The 26,840-nt window shown below is 44.7% G+C and overlaps 1 protein-coding gene across 1 annotated transcript in view; it reads left to right on the plus strand.

Moving 5' to 3' along the window:
- The window catches only part of Tnfsf11 (TNF superfamily member 11), a 31,756-nt gene that overhangs the window by 2,535 nt on the left and 2,381 nt on the right, over positions 1–26,840 (plus strand). Inside the window, exons 2-4 of the mRNA XM_005370876.1 lie at positions 5,028–5,195; positions 22,563–22,608; positions 22,688–22,805. Coding sequence (XP_005370933.1) covers positions 5,028–5,195; positions 22,563–22,608; positions 22,688–22,805 — 332 coding nt within the window. The remainder of the gene's footprint in view (positions 1–5,027; positions 5,196–22,562; positions 22,609–22,687; positions 22,806–26,840) is intronic.

Consider the following 26,840-nt stretch of genomic DNA (forward strand, 5'->3'; position numbering starts at 1 on the left):
CTAGAGTAGTTGGATTTGGAAAAACATTCTTATTTGAGTATTCTGATTGCATCTCACTGAGTGTGGTGTTCACACTTGATACTGAAGGGAATCCTAATCGATTAAGAGATGCATCCAAAAACCCTTACACACGAAATGCTGTGGTGTATGGAAAATGTTCCAAAATAATTGATAGAAATGTGTGCATGTGTAGGGAGCTCACAGCTTATATATGAGGCATGGTTTCTAGCCATTCGTGAATAATTTTTGAAGGTGGGTTTTGGACACACAAGGGCTCAGTCTGCAATTCTTTCTGCTTTTATATCTTTGGAAAACCTTCTTTTATACTTTTAGGTATTGGTGTCAAATAATGAATAGTTTTATTTTTTAAGTTGTATTAAGTTTTTTAAGTTCTGGATGAATTATTTGGGATTTCTGAATGCATTTGAATAAAAATGAAATTATCTCATCTCAGAAAACACATTTACCATTTAAGATAAAAGAAGTCAGATTTATTATAGATTAAAGATAGTGAACAGAAATAAATTGGAAGGATTGAAAGATCAAGACCAGACTAGATTCAAAACAAAAAACCAAACCCTACACCAAATCCTACTCAGGTTTAAATAATTAGCAGGGAAAGGTCATCCTGTATGTTTCTGGTTGTCCATGCCTGCGCCTATATTTTAAAAAACCCTAGATCCATTGTAGATGGTCTTTCTCCCACAGGGCCTGCCAAAGGGAAAATGGCAGCTGGCTTGTCCTATGTATTTACTATATCCTTTGGTTTACAAAGAAAATAAAGCCTTTCTAAAATGTTGCTTGTAAAGTTCTGTGTATCTATGTGGTGTGTGTGGTTTCTGTGTGTGGTATATATGTGTTTGTATACATGTAAGGTATACATTTGTGGTGTGTATGTGTCGTGTGTGTGTGGTATATGTGTGTATTTGGTGTGGGGTGTGTGTAGTGTGTGTATGTAGTATATGTGGTATATGTGTGTATGTTTGCTGTGGTGTGTTTGTGGTATATGTGTGTATGTGGTATGTGTGTGTGGTGTGTGTATGTGTGTTTGGTGTCTGGTGTGTGTTGTGTCTGTGGTGTGTGGTGTGTCTGTGTTGTGTGTGTCTTGTGCCTGTGGTGTGTGTGTATTGTGTCTGTGGTGTGTGTTGTGTGTGTGTTGTGTCTGTGGTGTGTGGGGTGTGCGTGTATTGTGTCTGTGGTATGTGGTGTGTGTATTGTGTCTGTGTTGTGTGTTGTATGTGTGTTTGTGTATAGCCATACTCTTAGAGTTTAGCTGAATGGTAAGCCTTTAGTAAACTCCTCTCTCCTGGGCACATGGCAGCCTCACCCAGGACAGCAGCCACTGCTCCAGATCTGATGTTGAGGTGGGTAGGCAGCTCGTTTGAAAAACCGATAAGGAAGCAGCCCAAATGTCAAGCATCCTGCCTCATTTAACCCTATGAAAGAATGATCGGTTTCAAGGAAGTTCACACACACACACACACACACACACACACACACACACACCAATAAGAAAAAGTTCATTTCCCAGCCACAGCATCGTCTGATCATCAGATAGGTGCATTTTCAAAGTCCCCTGTGTGTGTGGGGGGGGGTGGGTGTGGGTGGGTGTGGGTGGTACTGGTGATAGAGCCCAAGGCCTCCAGTATATGCTTGCTTTCCCAGCCCCAATCATCCATTTCAAATCAGACACTCCTATAGTCCAGTATATGCTTGCTTTCCCAGCCCCAATCATCCATTTCAAATCAGACACTCCTATAGTGTCTGCAGGCACGCATGCAGGTGTGACTCATTGTAACTCATGTCAGCCGATGCGCCTTCCACAAAGACACGGGTGCCTGTTTGATCAGCGCTCCTCCCCCCCCCCACCATCTAACACGGCTCCTCACATACTTAACTATCTGGAAGGGTCTTTGAAATGATTTGACACCCTACAAGTCTTCCCATTTCTAATTTACTAGCGTGGAATATCTTGTCACTTAAATAGAATTTTCAACCACACAAATCCCCTATCCAGACTGCCGTGTACCCCAGAATACACTATGGGGTGGGAGCTACATACATTTGGCCCAGTCTGAGTCATCTTGCAGTTAGCCCCATGGGCCTTGCTCTGGACCTGCTTTCCTTGGTCCTCAAGCTGCTTCCCTTCCTTCGCCTGGGCACCTGAAGGGGAAGGCACATCTGGTTACAGATGCCAAGTGGATTTCCAACTTATCATCCTTACGGAAATGAGTAAACAGACAGCTCAAAGTTAATTTTGGCACACTCTTGATTTCTTTTGTCACAGTAACTGATGAGCTGTGGAGACGTGAGCAGTGGTTCTCAAGTGTGTGCTTGAAGTATTTGAAGAAAGGTTCAACAATCACATTTAACTTAATTAAGGCTGTGATAAAATTGGCAGAAAGGTCCAAGTGAGGTGGGGTCACCGGCATTTTTTTTTTTAAGAGAGAAAGGACAGTCTTTGAATACCACTTTTTAAAATTTGTACCAAGCCATGAACTATTGTTAACTGGTACAATATTGTGCTAAATACTGAATCTTGCCCAGAGGGCATTTTAATAACAGAATAACTACACAAATTTGTATATTTGACACTCTAAAGCAACACTTATTAAAGTTTAATATGGAGAGGACAACTTTGGATTCAGTTAAAATACAGTCCCCCTCCCCGTGAGTTCATGCTGTGATTGACTGTACCCCAAGTATGGACAGTGCTGGGGCCTGCTGCTTTAGTTTGTAGGATGCAAGCTTATCAAGCTTTGATGAGGGTCTCCTGTGTTTCCTAATGCCACATGGTCCCTTCAGCTCAGCTCTGGCCTGGCAGTAAGCCCTGCAGAATCCTGCTTTCCTGAGGTCTGAACCCAGTGATCCTTCATGTCAAGTGCCCAGACATATCTGCCTTTATAGGATACTTCTTGACTTACACGAGCATTTTCAAAAGTATGATTGAACTGGGGACAGTGGCACACGCCTTGAATCGCAGGACTAGAGAGGCAGAGCAAGCCGGTCTCTGTGAGTCCCAGGCTAGTCTGGTTGCCATAGGGAGTTCCAGGCTTTCTTGGGCTATACAGTGAGGCTCTTGTGTAAAAATTAAAAAAAAAAAAAGATTGACATCTGCCCTTTAGTGAAAACAAATGATTTGTTTCAAGGTTGGATCTCACCCATGTTTAAAGATTATCTTGATATATTTTAGAATTTTAACAATTATTTTTTATTTGTACAAGTGTGTGTGTATGTGTGTGTGTTTATATGAGTATGCCATATAAACATGTGTACAGGCACTTTCAGAGTCAAGAACAGGGTGAGCAGATCTCTTGGAGCTGGAGTCACAGGCAGCAATGAGCTGCCTGACTTCAGTGCTGGGAACCAAACTCTCGTCCTCTAGAAGAGCAACAAGCACGCTTAGCTGGTGAACCGTCTCTCCAGCCCCAGACCAGCCTTATATCTGCATGACCAGAATAGTAACGCGTAGATCCATGTGTGTGTGTTTGGTAAAAGACTGTTTGTGAGTGGTATGGTAAGGAGAGGGTACCTTTTAGTTTGTCCCTGAGGATTGGTTCACCAGGGCACACCTCTTTCCGATTACTTTCATCTAATTAAATTGGGGAAAGAGAGACAGTGTTATGTCTGCCTGTGCTTTGGCTGGTATAAACTGACTTATTTCCCCCTTGCGTTTAGTTTAACCTATTTTTTAACTACTGATCATGAAGGACTTTGAGTTTTGGAAGAGAGAGAGCAAGTTAAGCCGTCATGAAAAGGACCAACCTCAGTTAGGTGGCGGCGGCACATAATCCCAGGATTAGGCAGGCAGATCTCTTTGAGTTCAAGGCTAACCTGGCCTAGGGAGTGAATTCCACGACAGCCAGGACTACACAGAGAGACCCTGTCTCAAAAAACCAAAGGAAAACAACAGCAGCAAATCAAATTCCCTCTTCTATGGTGGTTGAAGCCACCACAAAGCCTTAAGGGAGCTTGGGAAGTAGAAGGCAGTCTACTTGAAGAGCACCCAGAGAGATTCTTGACGGGAACCTTTTATAAACTTGTGTTTGGCTAGTCACTCCATGCGGATTTTTTGGATGAGACAGTCCTTATATTTTAGCATTTCCAAGCGCTTGTCCATATGACCTGCTCAAGTACCCCTCTCCACCGCAATGTGAAGACAGACACTGCCCTTACGCGTTTGTGTTTGTAAGACCCAGGATGGGAAGTACTGGGTAAATAGATATTCATCTGAAAGAGAAGTCAAACTCCTGGCTTCAAAACTTCAAAGCTTTGCCTCCTTTGGATCTCCGAGTGGCCTTCATCTCCACACGGCTTCATCTAAATGCAGCATGTGTCTTATTTATCTTATTTATGAGGCAGGGCCTTACAATGTAGCCAAGGCTGGCCTGGAAATCACTATATAGCCCAGGCTTTCCCTAGACACCGATCCTTCTTCGTCAGCTTCTCAAGTCCTTAGATTATAATTGTGAACCACCTGTCTAACTAGACAAGTCTTACCTGCTTGCATCACATAGGAGATCCTCGATGCCTCTTCTGCCCACAAAGAAGTTCATTCCCCATGAATCTCACACACACACACACACACACACACACACACACACACACACACATCTGTGAAGTATCTATGACATTGTATATTATGGATGATTGCCATCTACAGGGCAAGGGAGATGGATCAGTCAATAGAGTACTTGCCATCCAAGTCCCAGTAATGGGAACTGGAGACAGGAGGCTGCTAAGGTTCTGGCTCGCCAGTCTAGCTAAAGGGTGAGCTTTAGGTTCATCAGCAGACCCCATCTCAAACACTTAAAGTGGAGTATGACAGAGTAAGATGTCCAGTATCAACTCCTGGCTTCCACATGTGCATAGACATGCGTGTGTATACACTTATACATAACAACAGCAAAAACGTTCTCATCAACTAGAGGGTAATTTTATTTGTTATCTAGCACTGAGGGATATAAAACTCTAAGCGTCGCCCTTTTTATTAACTGTAATGACTTTAATATCCTCCCCGCCCCCAGATGGATCCTCACAGAATATCGGAAGACGGCACTCGCTGCATTTATAGGATTCTCAGACTCCATGAGAACACAGGCTTACAGGACTCGAGTATGGAGAGCGACGACACAGATGCCCTGTCCGAGTCCTGCAGGAGGATGAAACAGGCCTTCCATGGGGCCGTGCAAAAGGTCAGTCCACACCGCAGTCGCTCTGCCGAGGGTTCTTGCTGACACTGTAGTAGCTGGATAGTGAGGCTTGAGACACACTGTTGGCGCTGTTCTTTAGTAAGTGGTAAAAGAGCCGATGAGGCTGTCTTCAAGAGATTTCTTTTGAAATTGGTGGGGGTCAGTTTCTTTCCTTTCTTGTGTTTTGCTTTTTGTTTTTTTTTCAAGACAGGGTTTTACTGTGTAGCCCTGGCTGTCCTGGAACTCACTCTGTAGACCAGGAGGGCCTTGAACTCACAGAGATCTGCCCGCCTCTGCCTCTGGCGTGTGCCACCACTGCCTGGCTCTGTCTTTTCTTTTCAAGAGGAGGGATTTGAACGCACACTTGGAAGGAGAATCAAATCGACTATTGTTGGTTGGTGATCCCTTTGTTAGTTTGAATCCTTGATCTAAAAACCATGTTCTAGGTTTTGGGGACTCTCTGGTGGCCCTTTCCTCATTTGTTCCTGCAGGGTTGTGGCCTGGGCTCCCATGAGGAACCATGTAACTGGCCCTCGGCTGTCAGGTGTGGTGAGAGGCGGGCGTGCAGAGCAGGAGATGTGATGGGGAGGTGGAAATCGGGTGTCTCCTTTCTTATTTTCTCGGAGAGCTGGGCAATAAGAGAGATGAAAATATCGAAGACTGGAGACAGCTGTGCTCTCAGCCTCAGCGGAGGAACCCAAACCTGTCAGGTTTCCCTGAGTAGAGCCACCTGGGAATTCTGCGGCTTCGGAATTAATGCACTTACTGACTCGGTTAGAAACTGGGTGGGAATTGAGCGCTAAATGCTGCGTGTCTGCCTGTGAGCCCCATCCGCGAGCCCTCCCATCTTCCAGTTCTCTCCTTCTAGTGTTGTCTCATTATCTCGGAACAACCCTGGCATTTTCAAGGCTTTGGGCCTTGGGTTTGTTAAGATTCAGTAATTAGCTGGTCCGGTTCTAGCTTAGTTCTCCGGAGGGAGAGCGTAGCCCTAAAAGTGTGTCGGCTAAACGTGCAGGTGGAAGGAGTACGCTGTAGCAGTAATTAAGGTAAATATAACACTTCCGAGGTGAGACTTTGCTGTATTTTATGAAATGGAAGTTGGTGCTAACTTTCAGCTTGCTTCGTTGCGTCACCTCACTAAGAGAGTAGCGGGCTAATGTGGCCGCCACCAATTCTACCTGCACCTGAATTTCAGAGACGATTCACTCAAACCGAGTGTCCTACAAGCACCAAAATCGATGACACTGGAGAAAGCATAAGAAAGCGTGTTGCTTATAGCCGCTATTACTGACTTCGGGAATATATGTATATTAACACAGTATGAAATTACTTTAAATGAGTGAACACAGTTTGGTTGAGGGAAGAAAGAATTTTACCCTTGTTAAAAAGTTAACGGTCTTTCTTGGCCGGGGGGTGGAGCTTAGTGGCGGCATGGAGCATGCTTAGTATGGCTGAGGCTCTGGGTTCAAGTGAGTGACTAGGATGAAGACCAGACGAGAAGAATCAGCTGCTTGCATTAAAGGCGCATGGTTGCCAGGTACAGCGGCTCATGTCAATCATCCCAAATGGAGGCAGGGGGATTGTGAGCTGAAGGTTAGCCTGAGCGACATCGTGAGACACTCCCTTCGAGAGGAAGGGAAGGAAGGAAGGAGAAAGAGAGCCTAGTCTTTTATATTAACGGGTAATCATGGTTCTCAAGAGGAGTGGGGCTTTATTTCACCAATGTTGTGTTTTATGCCATATGCCATAGGATTTTACATTTTAGAAAAATGTGGACAATTTGTTAAAAGCCTTTTAAAAGCTCAACGAACTGTTACAGTGAGCCCATGTACATTAGTATAATCTACACATTGTGGGAGTCCCCAGTGTGTGCTGGAGGTGGGGGAGCCTCGCTCTTCCTAGGCCCGATCTGTAGGAAGGAGATGAGTGTTTCCCAAACCTTATCATTACCGTTAACCAACATCCATACGGTGCCGCTGTGGACCCAGGCATCCTGCCATGCCTCTTAGACCCGCGAATTTACTCTTTTATCCTAGTCAGATGGATGGTTTACCAAATGTATTATCCTTTGATGAAAAGCATTGGTTATTGTGACGTCGGCAATATTTGCCGAGTAATCAGATTTCTGATTTTGTCTTGGCAACACCAAAAATCGGCTGGGTGTAGCAGGCATTCTGGAAGTAGGTATGCATCTTAACTTTGCTAACAGATACTGAGTGAAGCCATAAAATAAGTCGTGTATATAGTTGCAATCAGTACTGAGAGATCAGCCCAGGCAGTGGTAACGCATACCAGACATGAGTGCAACATCACATTATAGGCGTGCAGAAAGTGGTGTTTACCCAGCTCATTGTGGTCAGACAAGTAATCTTGTTTTTCCCTCCTTTTTTGTTTGTGGCTAGGTTTTCTTGGCCCCTTTCCCCCGTTAGCACAGAACTCTGAAAGCCTCCTACTGGTCCAGCTTTACCAACCGCAATTTATAAAGTCTATCATAACAGTCTGTGACAATAAAAAAAACACTGGTCCAGTGTGGTGTCTGATGTGTAAAGCGATGCCTGTTTTCAGTTTTGGCAGCCTTCCCGGGCTCTGCCTAGCTAACCAGGCTTGGGCAGAGTGGTGAGTTCAGGGCTTACCCAGTACTGCTGTGGAAGGCAGGGAGGACGCTCACCCCCGACCTTCTGTCTGGGCTCCATGGATAGACATCTGTTTATGGATCGAGTAAATATTCTGAGCCCTCAGGGCTGAGACTCCAGCTACCTTCAGTGTGCCAGGTTGTTGATTTCACACTGGGACCTTTTTTTAAATATAAAAATTGTTCCAAATTTGCCTGTCAAAGTATTTAGATGAATGACATCAAAGAAGGAAGAAACCAATAGATGTCACCTTGCTGTCTGTCTGCAAAGAGGTGTCCTGTGCTCCTTGAGGGGGGTAGGAAGAAGCAAGAGGGCTTATGGTTGCTTTATTTGTTTATTTATTTGCTTGTTTATTTATTTATTTAATCCATATGGGTGTTTTGCCTTCATGCATATCTGTGTACCACATGTGTACCTGGTGCTTTTGGAAGCCAGAGGAAGGAGCCAGATCCCTTGGAACTGGAGTTATGAGCAACTGTGTGAGTGCCGGGAATTGAACTTGCGTCCTCTGGAAGGGCAGTCAGTGTTCTTAATTGTTGAGCCATCTCTCCAGTCCCTGTATTTGTTTTACATATTACATATTGTTTTAAAAGCTATATTTCAAATTGTGTGTATGTGTGTGCCTGTGGGCGTGAGTGTGTGTGTGCACATGCATGTGTGTGTGTGTGTGTGTGTGTATGTGTGTGTGTGTGTGAAGGGCACTAACCCCTGCTTGTGCATATAGACGCCAGAGGTTGACATCAAGTATGTTTCTCTATTGTGCTCCACTTAATGTTTTTGAGATGGAGTATCTCTTAGAATGTGGAGCTTGCTCGTTGGATGAGACTGGCTGGTCCATGCACCTCCAGGGTCTGCCTGGCTCTTCTCCCAAGCACCGGGGTTATAGATGGGCATTGCCATGCCTGGCTTTCATGTGGGTCTAGTGGTCCTAACTCAGGCCTTCATGCTTGCTCATCAATCAGTTCTCCCACTGAGCCATCTCTGCAAACCTGAAATACAAATATTTTTAATGTACGCAATTTACAAGACTGCTTTTATTTAATAGCTATGTAAACAAATGTCTTATTTGAGAACATTAATTTTTTTTCCCTAATAGGGCAGGGGAGATGGTTGTGTTAGCTAAGTGCTCGGAAGACCTGAGTCGAATTTCTAGAACAAGCATTTAGAAAAGCCAGGGGTGGAGGGAGGCTGGAGAGAAGGCTCAGCGCTAAGAGCACTTGCTGCTCTTCCAGAGGAGCCAGGTTCGATTCCCTGACATCTGTGATTCCAGTTTCAGGTGATCCAACAGCTTCTTCTGGCCTTTCTGACCACCGGGCATACATGTGGTTTACACACATAATACAGGCAAAACACCTCTCCATATAAGATAATAAAAATCCAGGACTAGGTCCTTGTAATTCCCACACAGTGGAAGAAGAGACAAGCAGATCCCAGGGGCTTGCTGGAGAGTCAACCTGGCATATGTGGTGAATACCAGGGCAGTGAGAGACCTATCTTAAAAATAAAATTAAGAAAAAAAAAAGTGGAATGACCAAAAAGAGGTAGTCATGTGGTCATGTGGTATACCTCTGTCTCTCTGTCTCTCTGTTTCTCGGTCTGTCTGTCTCTCTCGCTCACACACACACACACACACACATGCACACGCACATGCACACACACACACACGCACACACACGCACGTACTCGTAATTTGCCTGATAATGTCTGGGACTAAGGTAGCTCAGCATCTCAGTGTCCCCTAGTGTAAGATCTCTTGCATGGGAGGCTCCAGTAGCTTCCAGAGCTGCTATTTGCCTATGACGCTTGAGGAAGGGGCTGCCTAGAACCACCAGGGAAAAAGAGATCGTTGTGAGTGTACCGTGAGCAGTCTCCTACATTAGCTCAAACAAGTAAGCAAGCAAAAACAACCTAAAAAGCCCTCATAAATCTGAACAGTAAGAAATGTCTATAGACCGCGGAACAAAGCTGTAAGCTTTTCCAGGCCAAGGGCTCTAGTTGGCTCTTGAATGTATCACACCTAACATTCTTATTACTATCTGGGGGAGGAACAAAGAGCCAGTGAACGGCGGGTCACCTATTGAACTCTGTAAACTAAGATTCTCGAGTAAAATGGGACATCAACCAATTTCTAAAGCCATTCAGGACTTTGATAATGACAGTCCTTTCTCATCTGGTTTCTCGGACTTGTGTTTGGCAGCTGTGGACAATATCACCTCAGTGCCATCACAGATGGCATCATCAGAACTGGCACAGCTCTGAGGTGGTGTCTCTAGCTAGACTTTTCACTTCACTCCCGTGTCCCGTGGGTGTGTTTGCTTTTCTACAGGCTGATCACCCTGGAGATGGAGACCTAGAATGTATCCTGGAAGCTTGACTCTGGTTTCCTATCTAAGTGCCCTTGTGCTAAACCTCTAATTCCATGCCCAAGTATGAAAATCCAGTGATGGGAACAGCGATTGCTCCGTGGTTATGAGCACTTGCTACCCTTGCAGAGGACCTGGGTTCAGTTCCCAGAACTCATATTTTGGGTCCCACTCATCTGTAACACCTGATGTTCTCGTCTGACTTTTGTGGACACAGCACACATGTGGTACACATACATTCATGCAGGCAAAACGCTCACACACATCAAATAAATAAATCTAGACATAAGCAAACACGAGCCAACCCAAGGACGGCAATGGCAAACAGCCAGTTATCTTCTTTACAGACATCTGGTCCTCCAATGCAGTGGTTCCCAACCTGTGGACCGTGACTCCTTGAGGGGGGGTCACATATCAGATATCCTGCATATCAGATGTTTATATTACAATTCAGTAGTAAAATTACAGATGTAAAGTAGCAATAAAGTAATTTTTATGAAAAACAAAAAGAAAAAAATGCCGGGCGGTGGTGGCGCACGCCTTTAATCCCAGCACTCTAGAGGCAGAGGCAGGAGGATCTCTGTGAGTTTGAGGCCAGCCTGGTCTACAAGAGCTAGTTCCAGGACAGGAACCAAAAGCTACGGAGAAACCCTGTCTCAAAAATAAAAAAAAGAAACTAATTTTATGGTTGGAGTTCACCACAGCATGAGGAACTCTATTAAAGGGTCGCAGCATTAGGAAGGTTGAGGACCACTGCCCTAATGCCTTACTGGAGAAGTCGGATAAGGAACTCATCACTGCCGCACCTTTGTTATCCTGAGATAGTCAGTATATGTTTGGTCTCATTCCCTTTATAATTTACAGTATACATGAACACTGGACCCTTAAAGTAAGACTAGTAAGTCCAACATCTCTGATGCTTTGTCCCGCATCCCACAATGAAAATGTCATTGTTATTTGACATCTTCTCAATTAGAAGAATCTCATCAATGGAAATGGCTGGTTACATCTCTGTCTCTGTCTCTCTGTCTCTGTCTCTCTCTCTCTCTCTCTCACACACACACACACTCCTAAGATGAGCCCTCCAGTGCTGGATTCTCTTTCTTCGATGTGTCTGTTACCTGTGTCCAGGGTGGCCTGTCATGTTTAGATATGGAGAGGGTAACAGAAAAAACAATGGCCCTACACAGGAGAGATAACTTCTGTATTAATAGCAGCCTGCTGGCTAGACATTTGCAGGCAATGCTTGAAGAAGAGACTGCCTAGAACCACCAAGGAGGAGAGAGAGGTACCGTTGGCAGTCTCTGACACACGTTAGCTCTGGATATGAAGGAAAGTGGACTCATTATACACAGCACCCCAATACCCTCCCATATACACCCACATAGATATTAACATATATGGAGCAAGAATTAACACAAACCCGAAAAGTTTTGGTGGTCAGGATTTTATTTTTCTGAAGTTTATATTTAGGTACCTAGAGAGAGCATGGGAGAGAGGCTGAAAAGGAGATTTAACAACATTCTGGACACACACGTCTACAATTTTGATTGCTACTTTCCGTTTTTGGCAAGATTTTATGGATTCAGGAGCATTTACTCAAAACCAGAATGTTTGTCATGTTGAGTGATTGCATTCTTTTTTCCTCATGGAACTCTGATTTCTTGAAGTTCAGTGTTGATAATTAAAAAAAAAAGTCTCACCAGGGTTGTGCACACGCGTTTAGTCCGAGCATTTAGGAGGCCGAGGCAGGTGGATCTCAGTGAGTTTGAGGGCAGCCTGGTCTATAGGCTAGTGAATTCCAGGATAGTCAAAGCCAAAACAAAACAAAACAAACAAACAAACAAACAAAAAGACACCTCTCTCTAAATTTTAACTGAAGTAAATTATCAGTGAAAATTTAAAGAGGTTGTGTCTGCTGGAGCCTTTGGAGTTGTTATGTAGACATTATTTCTCTTAGGCTTTTGAGTTCCCAGAGAAAGATCAAGGGGAGAATTCAGACCCCATTTACTGTCTTTTTGCCTTTGTGCCTTTGTGTGCAGGAGTATGTATCCTAAGAGAGTTTCTCATAAACACAGAAGGGGACTTGAGTGTGGGTCACTGGTGTTTCAAGTCGCGATGTTAGTCATGTGGTGGTTTTCCAGCAGGATTCCATCTCCCTTGGCCATAGTAGTTTTGGGAATTGCAATCAACCTCAATCATATTTAGCGTGTATAAAAGCGATCTTTATGGGAACTCCGGAGTAAAATCCACAGAGATGTCCTACAGAGCCAAGGCCATCTGTGTTAGTAACTTTTTCTGTTGCTGTGATGAAATATCATGACTAAGGCAACTTACAGAATGAAGGGTCTGTTTGGGCTTAAGGTTCCAGGGAGCTAAGAGCCTCCTCATGTCAGGGAAGCATAGCAGCGCACAGAAGGCATGATAGCAGGGACTGGATGCTGAGAGCTCAAATTGTGACTATAAGCACAAAACAGAGAGGGGGAGTGGAGAGGGAGAGAGAAAGAGAGGGAGGGAGAACACACACTGGGAATGGCAGGAGGCTTGGAGACCTTCAAGTCCATCCCCAGTGGCATACGTCCTCTAGCAAGGCTCTAGACCTCCACAAACTGCCGTCAAGAGTTCAAATACTCAACCCCATGGAAGACATTCTCCTTTAAACCACAACACCATCTACTGCCTTTTGCTCAACAGAAGACTGAAGGCAGGCTGCTTAATCTCAGGAAAGCCCCTGCACAGTAGGCGGGAGTCAGGAGGATGGCAGTGGGGTACTAACCACCAAGTGATGGCAGAGGCTTTCATCCATGCTATGAATACCCCAGGATGGAAGGGAAGATATTTTGAATGGGGTCTTGAAAGAGACAGAGTTAGGAGGATATACCTAAGAGGGGGCGGTCATGATGGACTTCAGACTTTTAGTGAGCTTGTGTTGTTAAGGGGCAAGTTGCCTTGTGCGTGCAGAGAGAGAGTGGCAACCTGTGGAGGCGGGGAGAGGACAAGTCCCAGGGCAGTGTTTTCCAATCTAGCTATGTCTTCAATGAACTTGGGGTCCTTGATTTTGTGTGTGTGTGTGTGTGTGTGTGTGTGTGTGTGTGTGTGTTTGAGAGTTCCCATATCCTTGACTAGAGGTTCTGATGTGATAGCCACAAAGGTGCCCCCTGTGATGTCTCCAGGCCAACCAAGTGCTAAGGGCTACTGTTAGACAGAAAAGCCATTTTTGAGATTTATTTTTAAATGAACTGACTAAGAGAGAGAGGATGATGGCTGTTGTCTAGAGAAGGTGGTCTAGAAGCTGGCGAGAGTTGTCAAGATCAGAAATGATCTGATGTTCAGTGACTGGTGAACCTGAAGGTCAAGGTCGGGAGGAGATCCATTCTAGGAAACGTCCTGGTCACTAAGATGCTGATCCAATCCTTGATCTTGGCCAAGTGGTGATCACTGTGGTAGCTGGGGTAAAGTTACTAATTTAAAATGCTGAGAGTCAAACTTCCAGAACAGGGAATGCTCCTTCTGCCCATTGCAGCTGCTCCTCGGGTCTGGAATGCTCCTTCTGCCCATTGCAGCTACTCCTCGGGTCTGGAATGCTCCTTCTGCCCATTGCAACTGCTCCTCGGGTCTGCTGTCCCTGTCATCTCCAGCACACGAAGCTGGAAACCTGAGGATGTTCTTAAGCTTTTACCCCAGCTCTTCCCCTGACCTTCATGCTGTGACTTCTACCTCCTCATAAAACATTCAAGCAGGATTCTCCTTGATAGATGGATGAATTAGGTTCTTGCGTGTACTCTTTGAACATTTCAGACCCGTTTTTGTCTAGTTGTTTTCTAGTTGTTTCTCAAAATGCAGTGCAGGCATTTCCCAAAAGAGGCTCCCGCTTGCGCTCGCCCATCTGCCTGTGGAGTTAGGAGGCCCTCTTGAGTACACATGAGGCTTATCCTCTGAGCACCGGCTACATGCACCCAAGCTTACCTTAGGGGAGCTTTTCAGGGTCCCGTGACTTTCATTTCTGTCCCCAGTGACAGACATACTAAAGCACACGTTTAACGAATGAATGACCCATACCTACGTCTGCATTATGTGTCATGTGTGGGTTGCTACTGCTGTGATGAAACACCATGACAAAAAGAAAGTGGGGAGGAAAGGGGTTATTTAGCTGACACTTCCATATCATTGTTCATCATCAGAGGAAGTCAGGGTAGGAACTCAAACAGGGCAACAACCTGGAGGCAGGAACTGATGCAGAAGCCACGGAGGAGTGCCGATTATCAGCTTGCTTCTCATGTCTTATTCAGCCAGCTTTCTTATAGAACTGAGAACCAACCGGCTAGGGATGGTGGACTCACAATAGGTTGGGCCTCCCCCATCAATCAATTAATCTAATTAAGAGATGCCTTACAGGCTTGCCTACAGCATGATCTTATGGAGACATTTTCTTAATTGAGGCTCCCATCTTCCCAATGACTCTAGCCTGTGCCGAGTCAGTAGTACAGGTGGCTAGTCACTCTTGCCAGAAGCAAGCCATGCTGTACACCCACAAGACTGTTAGAGTTCCAGGTTTTGAGGGGCATGAGCCGCTTAGGGGCCCTCTTTTGGTGGCTTGTCCTTCTCTTCCCATCCTTGCCTGTCTACAGTGGCTGTCCTGACACCTAGGCTGCCCTGACTTATTCCTAGGGCACCAGGAGCACTTCTGAGAGACTGTGAAAGCCATCTTCTTCTGAAGTGGTGGGTCTTGGGGACATGGAAAGCTCTGCCAGTGGAAGGCTGGCATTCTTGCCGCAGTGGGCAGAGCAGCGGAGAGTCACACTGCGCTCCTCTGCCGAGCCCCTGCATACTCATTTTTAATGAGTAGCGTAGTAGAAGATGTTTTAAAGTTGGGCTTTTCATGAAGACTAATGCTGCTGTCATAAGGCTTCTTTATCAAAGCCCAAGGGGACCTTTAGCTATAGCAGAAGCTTCCTCTTTTAAACCATGAAGGTTAAACAATAAAAACTAATTTTCTATTCCCAGAATACCTATTGCCCTTCCAGGGAAAGCATCACTCCGCTTTATGAAAACAAGGACACGTAGCTCCTCAGCCCCTGGATGAGGAGCGTGCATTAGCAGTTGTAGATGCATCTCTTCCACTCCTGGAAGAAATGGTACCCAAGTGGCCATCATGGCCAAGTTCTTCATGAGGAACGTTCAAAGACTTCCGTGACAATTGCTCAATGAGCAGGTGGAGGTCTGGCCCTTGGGATCCGCGGGGGGTTAGACACCCTTCTGCCTTTGCTTTCCTCTCTTCTTGTGCCTCCCCCCTGCTGGACCCCTTTTGGACTTCCATCCTCCGTGGGGACAGGGAGGAGTTGCCTCCATTCTGAGTGCTTTCCCAGTGCTTTGATGGAGGCAGACTTCCATCCTCCATGGGGACAGGGAGGAGTTGCCTCCATTCTGAGTGCTTTCCCAGTGCTTTGACGAAGGCAGGCGGGGGAAGCCTGTGTTGGGGGCTCTGCCTAAGGAAGCTGCAGGGAGAAGCATCTCCCTTTGTGTGCCTGCTCAGACAGAAATCTGCACTAAAGCTCTTGGCTTTGGGATATGCTTGAACTGTCACCACTGAGTCCACCTAAGGACCCTGGACTGTCATCAGGACATCTAGTAATGCTTCTCTCTCTGGGTGTGAGCTTTAGGGTTTGGATGGGGGAAGCTGAGAGGGTTGTACAGTGCAGTGGTAGTTACTCTTTCTGTGCCTGGGAAGATTGCCGGAAGGTGACAGCTCCGTGGCTAAAGATGAGCCACTGCAGGGGTCATTAGGACCTCTGGCCAAGGAGCAGCAGGGGGCAAAGGTGCCCATGAATGTGAACCAGGTTCTGGCACATAGCACCATCAGAAGACGCTCCACATCACCCTACCCAGCATCCTTGGGGAGGGAGGTGGCACCCAGACTCAGCGCAGGAGGAGGAACTGTGAAGCCAGCAGGCAGCTCAGTGACTAGCTACTGTTTTCTCTAAGCCCGGAAGACTTCAGATGGCAAGTGGTCCAGTTCCCCTCACCCAAAGCAGTTTCTAAGTCTTAAGATGTAGAAGGACAACTGGATGCCTTACAAAACTCCAGTCTCCTAATCGTGTACTTGGTTGCTCTGGCAACCAGCTCCCATCCTCAAGAGTTATCGTGTTGATATAAATAGACCCTGTTGAGAAAGGTTTAGGAATTACAGTAAAAAAAAAAATCCCAGGGATTTTAGGAGTAGTGGTCCAGGAACTTTGGATATGGACCTAATTATTTATTTCTTTAAATCTTGCAACATCACAGAGGCTCAGTCATGTAGAACCTTGTAAACTGTAGGACTGCACTTGTTCCTGAAGTCACCAAGCGATTTCAGGGAAAGGAGGGACAAACTCCCCTTGAATTTAAGATGCTCATTCCAGAAGCCAGCATCAGTTCGAGGCACAAAGACAGGGAGAAGAGGTAGGGAAGCAATTGCTGTCTTCCGAAGGAGAAGGGATGGGAGATTGAAGGTGATAGTGCTAGCTTGGAGAGGAGGAGATGGGATTTCTGAGGCATTTACCATGTGTGAGTCCCCAGGACTTCCCTGCAGGACTGGGAAATGGGCTATTCATTTTCAGCAACAACCTGAGTGTGGCATTCATGTACTAACTGGCTGATAAATGCCCTATTCTTGTAACTAGGTCAGAGAAGGATTGCATGAAGGGTGTCATTAAGATGTTAAAATGACTGCATTACATATGTTAACAAGTGTATGAACCCTGTATTATATCTGGCAAGCGGGGTGTTAAATCCTTGCTCAACCAGCCAGATGTCCCTGCAGCTGCTGTGGTATTGCGGAGGGAGGCAGCCACCTGAGGCCTTTGCTACTGACGGGTGCCAGGAGTGTCTGGAGCATCTGGCCGTGCAAATTGTTTCTTCTGTGATTTGATTGACAGGTTCCGCATAGATCACGTGATTCATATCACAGTACGGGTGAGATTTCAGACTGATAAACACAGACTCCAGCAACTTGACCTTTACATGGAACCTATAAAGCTGGGAATTCTCTTAGTCAGGGGACACACACACACACACACACACACACACACACACACACACACACATTTAAAAGGATGAAAACAAAATTGAAGTCAAACAAACATAAGACCAATTTAATCACATATACTCAGGGTCTTGTTTTTAGCAGCTATGTAGCATAGTTTACAAAGGTGCACTTAGCCTGCATTGCTGGTGGGAGTGCAAGCTGGTACAGCCCCTTTGGATATCAGTGTGGTGGTTTCTCAGAAAATTAGGAAAAAACCTTCCTCAAGACCCAGTAATACCACTTTGGGGTATATACCCAAAGGATGTCCAATCATATCACAAGGGCATGTGCTCAACTATGTTCATAGCAACATTATTCATCATAGCCAGAACCTGGAAACAACCTAAATGCCCCTCGACTGAAGAATGGATAAGGAAAATGTGGTACACTTACACAATGGAGTACTACACAGCAGAAAAAAAACATGGCATCTTGAAATTTGCAGGCAAATGGATGGAGCTAGAAAACAGCATTGAGGTAACCCAGAAAGACAATTATCATAAATATTCACTCATAAGTGGCTTTTAAACATAAAACAAAGAAAGCCAGCCTACAAATTATAATCCCAGAGAACCTAGACAACAATGAGGATCCTAAGAGAGACTTATACGGATCTAATCTATATGGGAAGTGGAGAAGGACACGATCTCCTCAATAAATTAGTAGCATGGGGAGAGGGTTGAAGGAGAGGGGAGGGGAAGGGGGGAAGCAGAGAAAAATTTGTAGCTCAATATAATCAATTTAAAAAAAAAAAGAAGAAGAAATTGGGTAAATTGTGTGGAGCAAAACTCCTATATCCAGTTAAGGACTATAAAACATAACTCAGAGTCTGTATTTATTCTTACTCAGTGTGGCCTCCCCTAAGTGGCTCTGACTTCTCAAGAAAAGCAGCTTTTCCCTGAGTTTGCAAAAAAAAAAAAAAATTCCTAAATCATTTAAAAAGCCACGTGGGGGTCTGAAGGGATCTGAGTCCTAGTTGGGGTTGTTTCCCTATTACACTCCTGGGACCTGCACTTCTTGGACGTCCCGTTTAAGAGGAGTTGAATGGAGGCCATAGTGAAGACCACAGTTACACAATCAATTGATCTTTTGTGTGCTTTGCTCCCCAGAGGAGAGATTGTGAAATCTAAACATTTTTTTCCTATGACTTAAGCTCAGTTGCAATTAAGAAAGAAAAAAAAAAAACAAAATCGGTTGTTTTCTTATCTATGAATATGTACTCTGACATAAAATATGAAAAATTAATGCAATCTATTTCGAGAGATAGCACTCATATGAAACTTGGTTATTTCCAACTTGAAAACCTGAAAGCCTGCCTGTGGTGGTCCAGGGGACGTCAATTTGAGGCAATGTCCACTAGGTGGCACTGTGTCTGAAGGTTTCTTTAGCCTTGGCTGCAATTTCTTTGGCTGCCTGCTTTCTTTCTGTTTTGTTCCTGTTTCTTGTTCTGTTAAAGGAAGTTATTATAATTTAGGCCTAAAGTATGCTTACCTAAAAATGAATACATTTTTTTTTTGAAAAGACTACTTGTTACAGTTTGCCCCAAAATAAGCTCGTTCATTTGTGAAGTTTCTTATTAACTCTCATAGGTAAGATTCTTGTTGTTCTGGGTAGTTTATGGGAACCAAGGGTGTGTGTGTGTGTGTGTGTGTGTGTGTGTGTGTGTGTGTGTGTGTGTGTGTGTGTGTATGTCTATGCATGTGTGTGTGTGTGAGTTTGTATGTCTATGCATGTGTGTGTATGCCTATGTATGTATGTGTGTCTGTGCATGTGTGTGTTTCTCTCTGTGTATTGCAGGTAGCTGTATTCTGGGAGCCAAGCTGCTGATCTTCTAAGTTAGGGAGTCAGGCAGAAAATTAGGTTCTCTTGAAGATGACTAGAGTGTGGCTCCTGGTCAAGGGAATGGCTTTGCTGGGCCCCACACTCTAGAAACTGTCCAGGCTTCTAAGGTGTGTATTATATGATTCTCTGATAATTCAAAAATGATAATGGGGAAACTTGGCTGACTGGAAGTGTAAGAACTTATCTCTGCTTTATGACGTGGGATAGGCAGGTACCTTGTCAGAGGATACCTTTGAATGAACGCGGGCATTTCCCACCAACGATTCATGGGGACACTGATCTAGCAATCACATTCCTCAACACCTGCTGGATAGCAGAATCCCCCTTGGAGCATCTTTTGAAAAATATCAAGTTGATATGAGACCAGTGGCTGTGAATAAGGCTAGGATAACCCCAAATTGCAATTGCACCCACCCACACACACTGGAATACAATTGAGTTCTACCTACAAGAAATTTGTATGAGTATCTATACTCACACACACCCACACACGCACATGCGCGTGTAAGGGTGCACTTGTGTGTGGATACGTGTGTAGGAGCCAGAGACCATATGGGGGTTTAGTTCTTCAGAAGTAATCCACCTTGGTTTATGAGTACAGGGTCTCTCATTGGCCTGGAGAATCATGGTTAAGCTAGATTGACTGGCCAGAGAGTTCCAAGGACCTGTTTGTGAGTGCTGGTATTACCTACTGAGTGCTGGTATTACCTACTGAGTGCTGGGATAACAAGGGTGCAACCATGTCTAGTATTCCTGGTTCTTTTTTCAAACAAACAGATAAACAAACTAAACATGGGTTCTAGGAATCTAGTGCAAATCTTTATGGTTGCATGGCAGGTATCCTTCAGCTAAGAATGTATGTATGTGTGTATCTTTTTATAGTCTTAATGCTCAAAGACAGCTTAAAATTATAGACATGGACTGGTATGTTTACGATTGACAATAAATAGCAATTACTTTCAGGCTCAGAAGATTGGGGCAGAGACATACATGCTACAGGGTTTTATTGTGTGTGACCTGAGGTCACAGATTCATCATAAGATCCCTTTTTGGTATTGAAACGTCCTTACTGAATTTCTGAGAGGAACTGCAATTCTTGGATACTCTAGTGAAATAATACAAAAGCATTACCTCCTGGGTCTCTAACGAGAGGTCTAATTCATCCTGGGACATGAACCCTTTTTTCCCCTGACAGCAGGCATTGAAAGTGCTTCTGAGAGGTGCTATTTATTGAATTTTCTTGTAACTAAATGGATCTGTGGAAGCTCTGACCTAGAAGCCGCTGATGAAACGGGCAAGGAAAGTGCATTCCCAGCGGAGAGGGAGAAAGGCGGCCCTGCCCATTTCATCAGGGGCTTCAGTCTGCTGCTTTGGCCTGGGTCTCAGTATTTGAGCTAATTCCTCATTTGCCCATGCAGAAATCCTTGCAAAGGGGATTTGTCAATCTCAGTAGCAGAGGCTCTAGCAGCTGCTCGTCTCTTAGAAATTCAAATTCGAGAATCCAGCATAGAGCCCCTGCATCTCAGACTCAGACGGCATGATCCTGCAGTTGGTACATGCTCGCCCTCCTGGAGGTTGGTTCACACCATTCTCAGCTTTGAGAGCAACTGCACTGGCCACAGTGACATTTTCCTTGCTTTTCCTCCACGATGAGTCTGTGTGTGCAGAAAGTCAGGGAAGAGCTCTGTAAGGACGGGGTACACATCTGCTCTCCTGCCAGTGGTGCAGGTCAGAGCTGGGGGACAATGTGGGCGTGGCTGTAAGCCTCAGAATACAACTCTCTCTAAGATGCCTATTCTAATCAGGTAAAGATGCAGTATGTGCATGTGATATCTATGTGTAGATACACATAATGGATATAGAGACACTATATATGTAAACATATAAAGTTACAATGTATAATGAGGTACCATATATATATAAATGCATAAGAATATATGTAGTTATTAAAGTATACTATATATGATTAAGTATATAGTTATACACATAATCGCATACATAATTTTTATATATGTAGCTATATATAATCATATATATGTATGTGATATATATGATATCATTTATATATATATATACACATAATCTGCAGTGTGAATGTCATGTGAGCCAAACCAGGAGATTCCAGAAATTGGGACACCATTGAGAATCCTGAAAAGAGACCTGTGGGACTGGAGGTCAGCAGAAGTGGGGAGGGACAGAAAGATGACCGAGAGCCATCACATTGTTCAATGCAAGGGACCACCATCTGCTTAAAATTCCGTACAGTGAACTTCAGGCTGTACAAGGACCCAAGCGTAGGCCAGGGCAGAGACTGACCTTATGTAACCTCTGTGGATTCTCCAAGAGTTAGGAACAACAGACTAGCTCCTTCCCTCCTTTGAGGACACTGAAGGTGAAGAGAAGAATAAGGAAGCACCAATGTTATCTCCAGGTGGCTTCTCATTGCTAAGGGTTGAGCTTGTGTTATTCTGACTGCCCACTTGATGGCCTTACTGTATAGCTGAAAGCCTGTCTGGATAGGGAGAGCTCTCATTCCATGGCCTGTCCTTTAGACGACGTGGAGGGGTGGGTGGTCAGCAGGAATGTTGTTCTAGCAAGGGAACGAGGACACTGTCCTGTGCTGATAGTATCTGGGTATCTGACTTTACTGGGTATGTGGCTGGAGACTCGCCTGCCTTATCTCATCTGACCTTCCCAGCAGGCTGCTGTTTAAGCGTCAAGATTTGAACCAAGGCGAAAGCTAGAGCTTTGACCTGCTCTCCCTTATGGGACATTTCACGTTAGCTAATGTCTGAATCAGGTGAGCATGTGGTCACTTGCTAGAGACTTCATTCCGGGAGCTCAAGTTAAATATGCAATTTCTGATACCTACCTACCTGTATTCATTCTTTTCCTGGCCTATGCTTCTAGACTTGTTTGTAACAGAATTTTAAGTTAATTATTGACATACTAAAAGCTCTTAGACTTTCATATAGTTCTTTAAATATACTGTGATTTAAACACCATCACCACCAACAAGAACAAATCACTTTTTGAGTGAACCAGGCATCATTCTCTTTCTTGTGGGCTAAGCCTCTGTATTATAGTAGGAATTCACTACTGACTTACACAAAAGGAGGCCCCCTGCAGACCAAAGAGAGTCATGCATTTTGTGTATTTGTTACTTTTCTGGCTTACTTCATTTCCATTTGTATACCTGTTACAGATTTTTTTAAATTATGCTCAATTATTTGGTTTTATAAGCTAATATGTCTCTTGCTTTCTTTTATTGCCCCAAAGGTTTGTTTGACTCTGTGTGTGTGTGTTGGACTTTTTAAGTGTTTGGGGGGTCAGAACTATGAATACGAGATGCAGGGACTTTGCTGCCACATTGTAAAACACCCTGGCTGATTGTACATCTGGTAATCCTACGTATTTTACTACTTTACAAAAAGAATGAGCTGATGAATAAAATTCTCTTTTATTTCAGGAATTACACCATATCGTTGGGCCACAGCGCTTCACAGGAGTTCCAGGTAAGCACGAGTTTGCATGAGTGTTTGAAGTCCCGGACAGTCTGTAATCTCTAAGCTCACCTGGTTCTGTCATCCGCAGCTATGATGGAAGGTTCATTGTTCGATCTGGCTCAGCGGGGCAAGTCGGAGATGCAGCCCTTTGCTCATCTCACCATTAATGCTGCCAACATCCCAACGGGTAAGTCTATATTTACGCTCTGCCTGAAAATGTATTTCAGTTTTTCAGCCCTCAACCCATGGACATGCTCAAACCTACCCTTAGCCCGTTACTAACACTTTTGAGTCTTGACTTCTCAACCGAAAGGAAGAGGCAAACCGTTCAATTGACCCCTACTTTGTCAATCATGCGCAGTCCATATCATCCCTGTATTCATTTTCGGATATGGAAGTGGGTGTTTCTTTTAAATACCTGCTGGTCGGGAACACAGTGGCCATGTGTTTTCACTAATAAAGTGGACTAGCTTGGTATCAAAGGCATCCCAATACTGATCTCCTTGGTGGATGATGTCATTCAGCAAGCCAGAGAGTTTTCCTTTGGCACGACAGCTGTCTTCAGGAGGCTGAGATATCCTGTCGCTTCCTGCTCCTCCTCCTGCTCCCTGGTAAACATCTAATTTAACAGGCCAGAGAACCAGTTACTTTTTTTTTAATATCTATTTATTTATTATGTATACAATATTCTGTCTGTGTGTATGTCTGTAGGCCAGAAGAGGGCACCAGACCTCATTACAGATAGTTGTGAGCCACCATGTGGTTGCTGGGAATTGAACTCAGGACCTTTGGAAGAGCAGGCAATGCTCTTATCCTCTGAGCCATCTCTCCAGCCCCACCAGTTACTTTTGAAAATGAGGACCCAAAGCTCTGTGCCTGTAGCTACCTCAATGCATCCACTGGCTACTCACCACGGGCTAGGCAAGGAAGACAAGGATCCCAGTGAACATTCTCTTCCTAGAGAGTGATAGCATCCTGTTAGTGCTACCGCGTCCTCCATACTGAGCACCTCCTAGGCTTAGGTCTTCTGCTGTGCCTTCTCATCCTCACTGCAAGGTAGCAGTTACCATTCGGATTATTCAGCCAGTGAGCCTGTGCTTTGCATAGTTTGTTGCTTGCTTAATATCACCGTGGTAAAGAGATTAGAAGTTGACTTTCCACTCTACTTAGCTCCCAGGCCAGTGCTGGGTATTTTCCTAGAAGCAGGCTGCAAGGTAGCTGTGGTAGGGTGGCTTTGTCAGAAGGAAGTAATGCAAATGTCATATATATATTTGCCAGAAGTGGATTAGTTTGGTGTCTGATGACCAGGGTTCTGATGGTTCTGATGTCTGCTTGGGTCTGTGACCTTGTACGCAGTACTGGAATCTGTACCTCAGCTACAGTAATCATAGAAGTAATATCCATGTTGTGGGGAAGCTATACATGCTATATATATATATATTATATATATATATATACACACACACACATATATATATGGTAGAAGGAGGCATATTATTACACTCACTGGATGTGATTTACAATTATTATTTGAGCTTGATTAAGCCATAATGCAAATTTCATTTTATTCTACAAATGGCTTAAGGTAGGAGTTTTTTTCCTTTTTTTGAGTTTAACTTTTTAAGAGTCTTGTAAGTAATAAAAGTCCATCTTTTAATAAATAATTTCGAGCCGTTATCCTAGCATAGGCCATAGAGAGAATTTTGTTGTTGTTGTTGTTCTGATTGAAGATACAAAAGGTAAGGAACTAACTCTTGAGCTGTTAGGAGATTCTCTAGGCTGCATGTTCTGATCCGCATAGTTCTCTGTCTGTGTGTGCCTGGTGGGGGAGCGATGCTAATTTCCCCTGAGTGGCAAAACTAGTTTGCATGCTCACAAAGACAATCAAATTAATACCAGTGCATGGGCTGCGTGTGCCGTGAATGTACCCTACATTTATCTTTTCAGTTCACTTTAAATGGCATAGGATAAATATTGCCTGCGATGGTGTGCCAAAGTCGGCTTGGCAACGGCGAGCGTGTTTTAGTTATAAAGCTTCCTCTGCAGGCACCTAGAATTTAACCGGTGCCAAAACTCCAGGCAGAGCTCCTGGTTATGTTCCGACAGCTATTTGGTTTAGGGTGCAGGGAAATGAACCGCTCTGTGATTCCATTTAAGAAAATGGAGTCAGCGGCTCCGGTCGGGCCAACAGCCCCTCTAACCCGTTGTTCTCCCAATGCCCACTGGTACTGAATGATTCCGAGGAAGTTGGCTTTCCCTTGCTGTTTTTATTTTGGAGCGCTGCTATATATTTATTCGTACACAGTCCGTCAGAATCTGTCCTAATGGGGATGCTCTTTCGGGAATTCACCAAGGCCAGCTGGCCTGGGTCTGAAAAAGCATGGGATAAAACCGGACTTGCTGAACAGAGCGGACAATGAGGACTGCTGAGAACTCACGAACAATGGCAATGGGTTTTTGATCCTACTGCACATACTGGCTTTGGGGGAGCCTAGGCAGTTTGGATGCTCAACTTACTAAACCTGGATGGAGGTGGGTGGTCCTTGGACTTCCCACAGGTCAGGGAACCCTGATTGCTCTTCAAGCTGATGAGGGAGAGGGACTTGATCGGTGGCAGGGAGGAGGCAAAAATCCTTAATAAATAAATAAATAAATAAAATTTAAAAAAAAAAGAATCTGTCCTATGTGGACTGTGCTGCAGTTTCAAAAGTTTCTCGAGGCAAGTATTAGGGCATCTTTGGGAGCGGGGTCAGGACATGGGCGGAAGCTGGGCAGGCTAAATGTTTGCTGAGGTCCGGCCAGGTCCAACATCTAGCAGTGCTGAGTCCAGCAGAGAGCCTGAGAGGTCAGCCAGGCTGGGGTAAGAGGCCCTCAGCAGGCCTCGTTAGCAATGGAAATCCTGGCTGCCAAGGCCTTCACCTTGCTGTTTTCCCATCTATCCCCCACTGCTCTCTTCTGGTGAGTCCTTTGTTCGTACTGTCTGGCTTTCTAGCAGCTCACCTGTGGGCCTCCTGAACACCCCACTGGGTTTTTTCTCGCCAACAATATGCTCCCCGTCCTCAACCCATTTTTGACTTGAACCTTCCTAGATTTCCGGCTCTTCTGTCTCGCCAAGCTCAGCTTGGCTGACATCACGAATCTCTGCAGCTTCTTTTGGGCAGTCCCTTGTCACTGATCTCAAACATTGTTCTTTCTAGCAGGCAGCAATGGCAATGGAATAAAAATATCATATTTTATATGCTCACTTCTTATCTTCCCCGCCATCAGTGGTAAGCATCCCAGGGACCACCTACTTGGTAAAAAAATCTTTATTTTGGACAGAGTGAATCATTCTTCATTTTAGGCAGAAATAGAAAGCACCATGTTGGGTGTCCTCTTGTCTGACCACCAGGAGGAATCGGTACTTGAGAACATGAATGGAGTAAAGAAAGCAGAGAGTACATTATAGCATAGAGACGCTTTGGACACACTGAACTATAGGGATGGTACTCTGCCAAGGTTCCGGTCTATTCTCACCACTATTTTGTATTACATTCTTGCCCTCCCTGGCCATTATCTAACTTCAGCATGAGCGGGCCCGTTGGAAGAAGAGACCTCACTTTAGTAATTTAACCTGTACGTGACGATCGAATGAAAGGAAGTGTAGTGTAGGAATTGGGTAAGAAGCTGGACAAAATGGAGTAATTTGAGATGGGAATATTTTTAATTTCCTAAGCTCCGCCCATGGATTAAGTGGCCATGGACCAGCCTGAAGGAGTCAACATGTCAGCCTTTCTGATGATGTACTGAGCAGACTTTGACAGTCTCATGTTGCTCCCTTGGGATCCTAGGGTGGTATTTGCTCTTGGAGCACTAGACTCCAGAGCAGAGCTAAGACCTCCAGTGGGAACAAAGGAAGATTGCTGTCCAGTGCCCAGAGGCTGGTGACTGGCTGTAGCATTTTGCTGGGTGTTTGTCCTCTTTGGAAACTGGAACCTTGTTTTCTTGATCATTTAATGATGGGTTGTCCCACTGGAGATTGGCTACTGCCTTATCCCCACCACCACCACCACTTTTTCCATCTCCTGTTTGATTTCTGCAGTAGCTTGATTTAGAGGTCACATCGAAGAGACTACAGATCATTCTCTGGTTCATCATCTGACTCTCTAGGGAAGGATACAAGTGTTCAAGTCCCCCCAGGACTCAGGCTGCTGTGGGAAAGTAGATCGTATAGGTGGTATTATTATTGTTATTACTATAAT

Source organism: Microtus ochrogaster, unplaced genomic scaffold (genome assembly GCF_000317375.1).
Source record: "Microtus ochrogaster isolate Prairie Vole_2 unplaced genomic scaffold, MicOch1.0 UNK88, whole genome shotgun sequence".
Taxonomy (NCBI): domain Eukaryota; kingdom Metazoa; phylum Chordata; class Mammalia; order Rodentia; family Cricetidae; genus Microtus; species Microtus ochrogaster.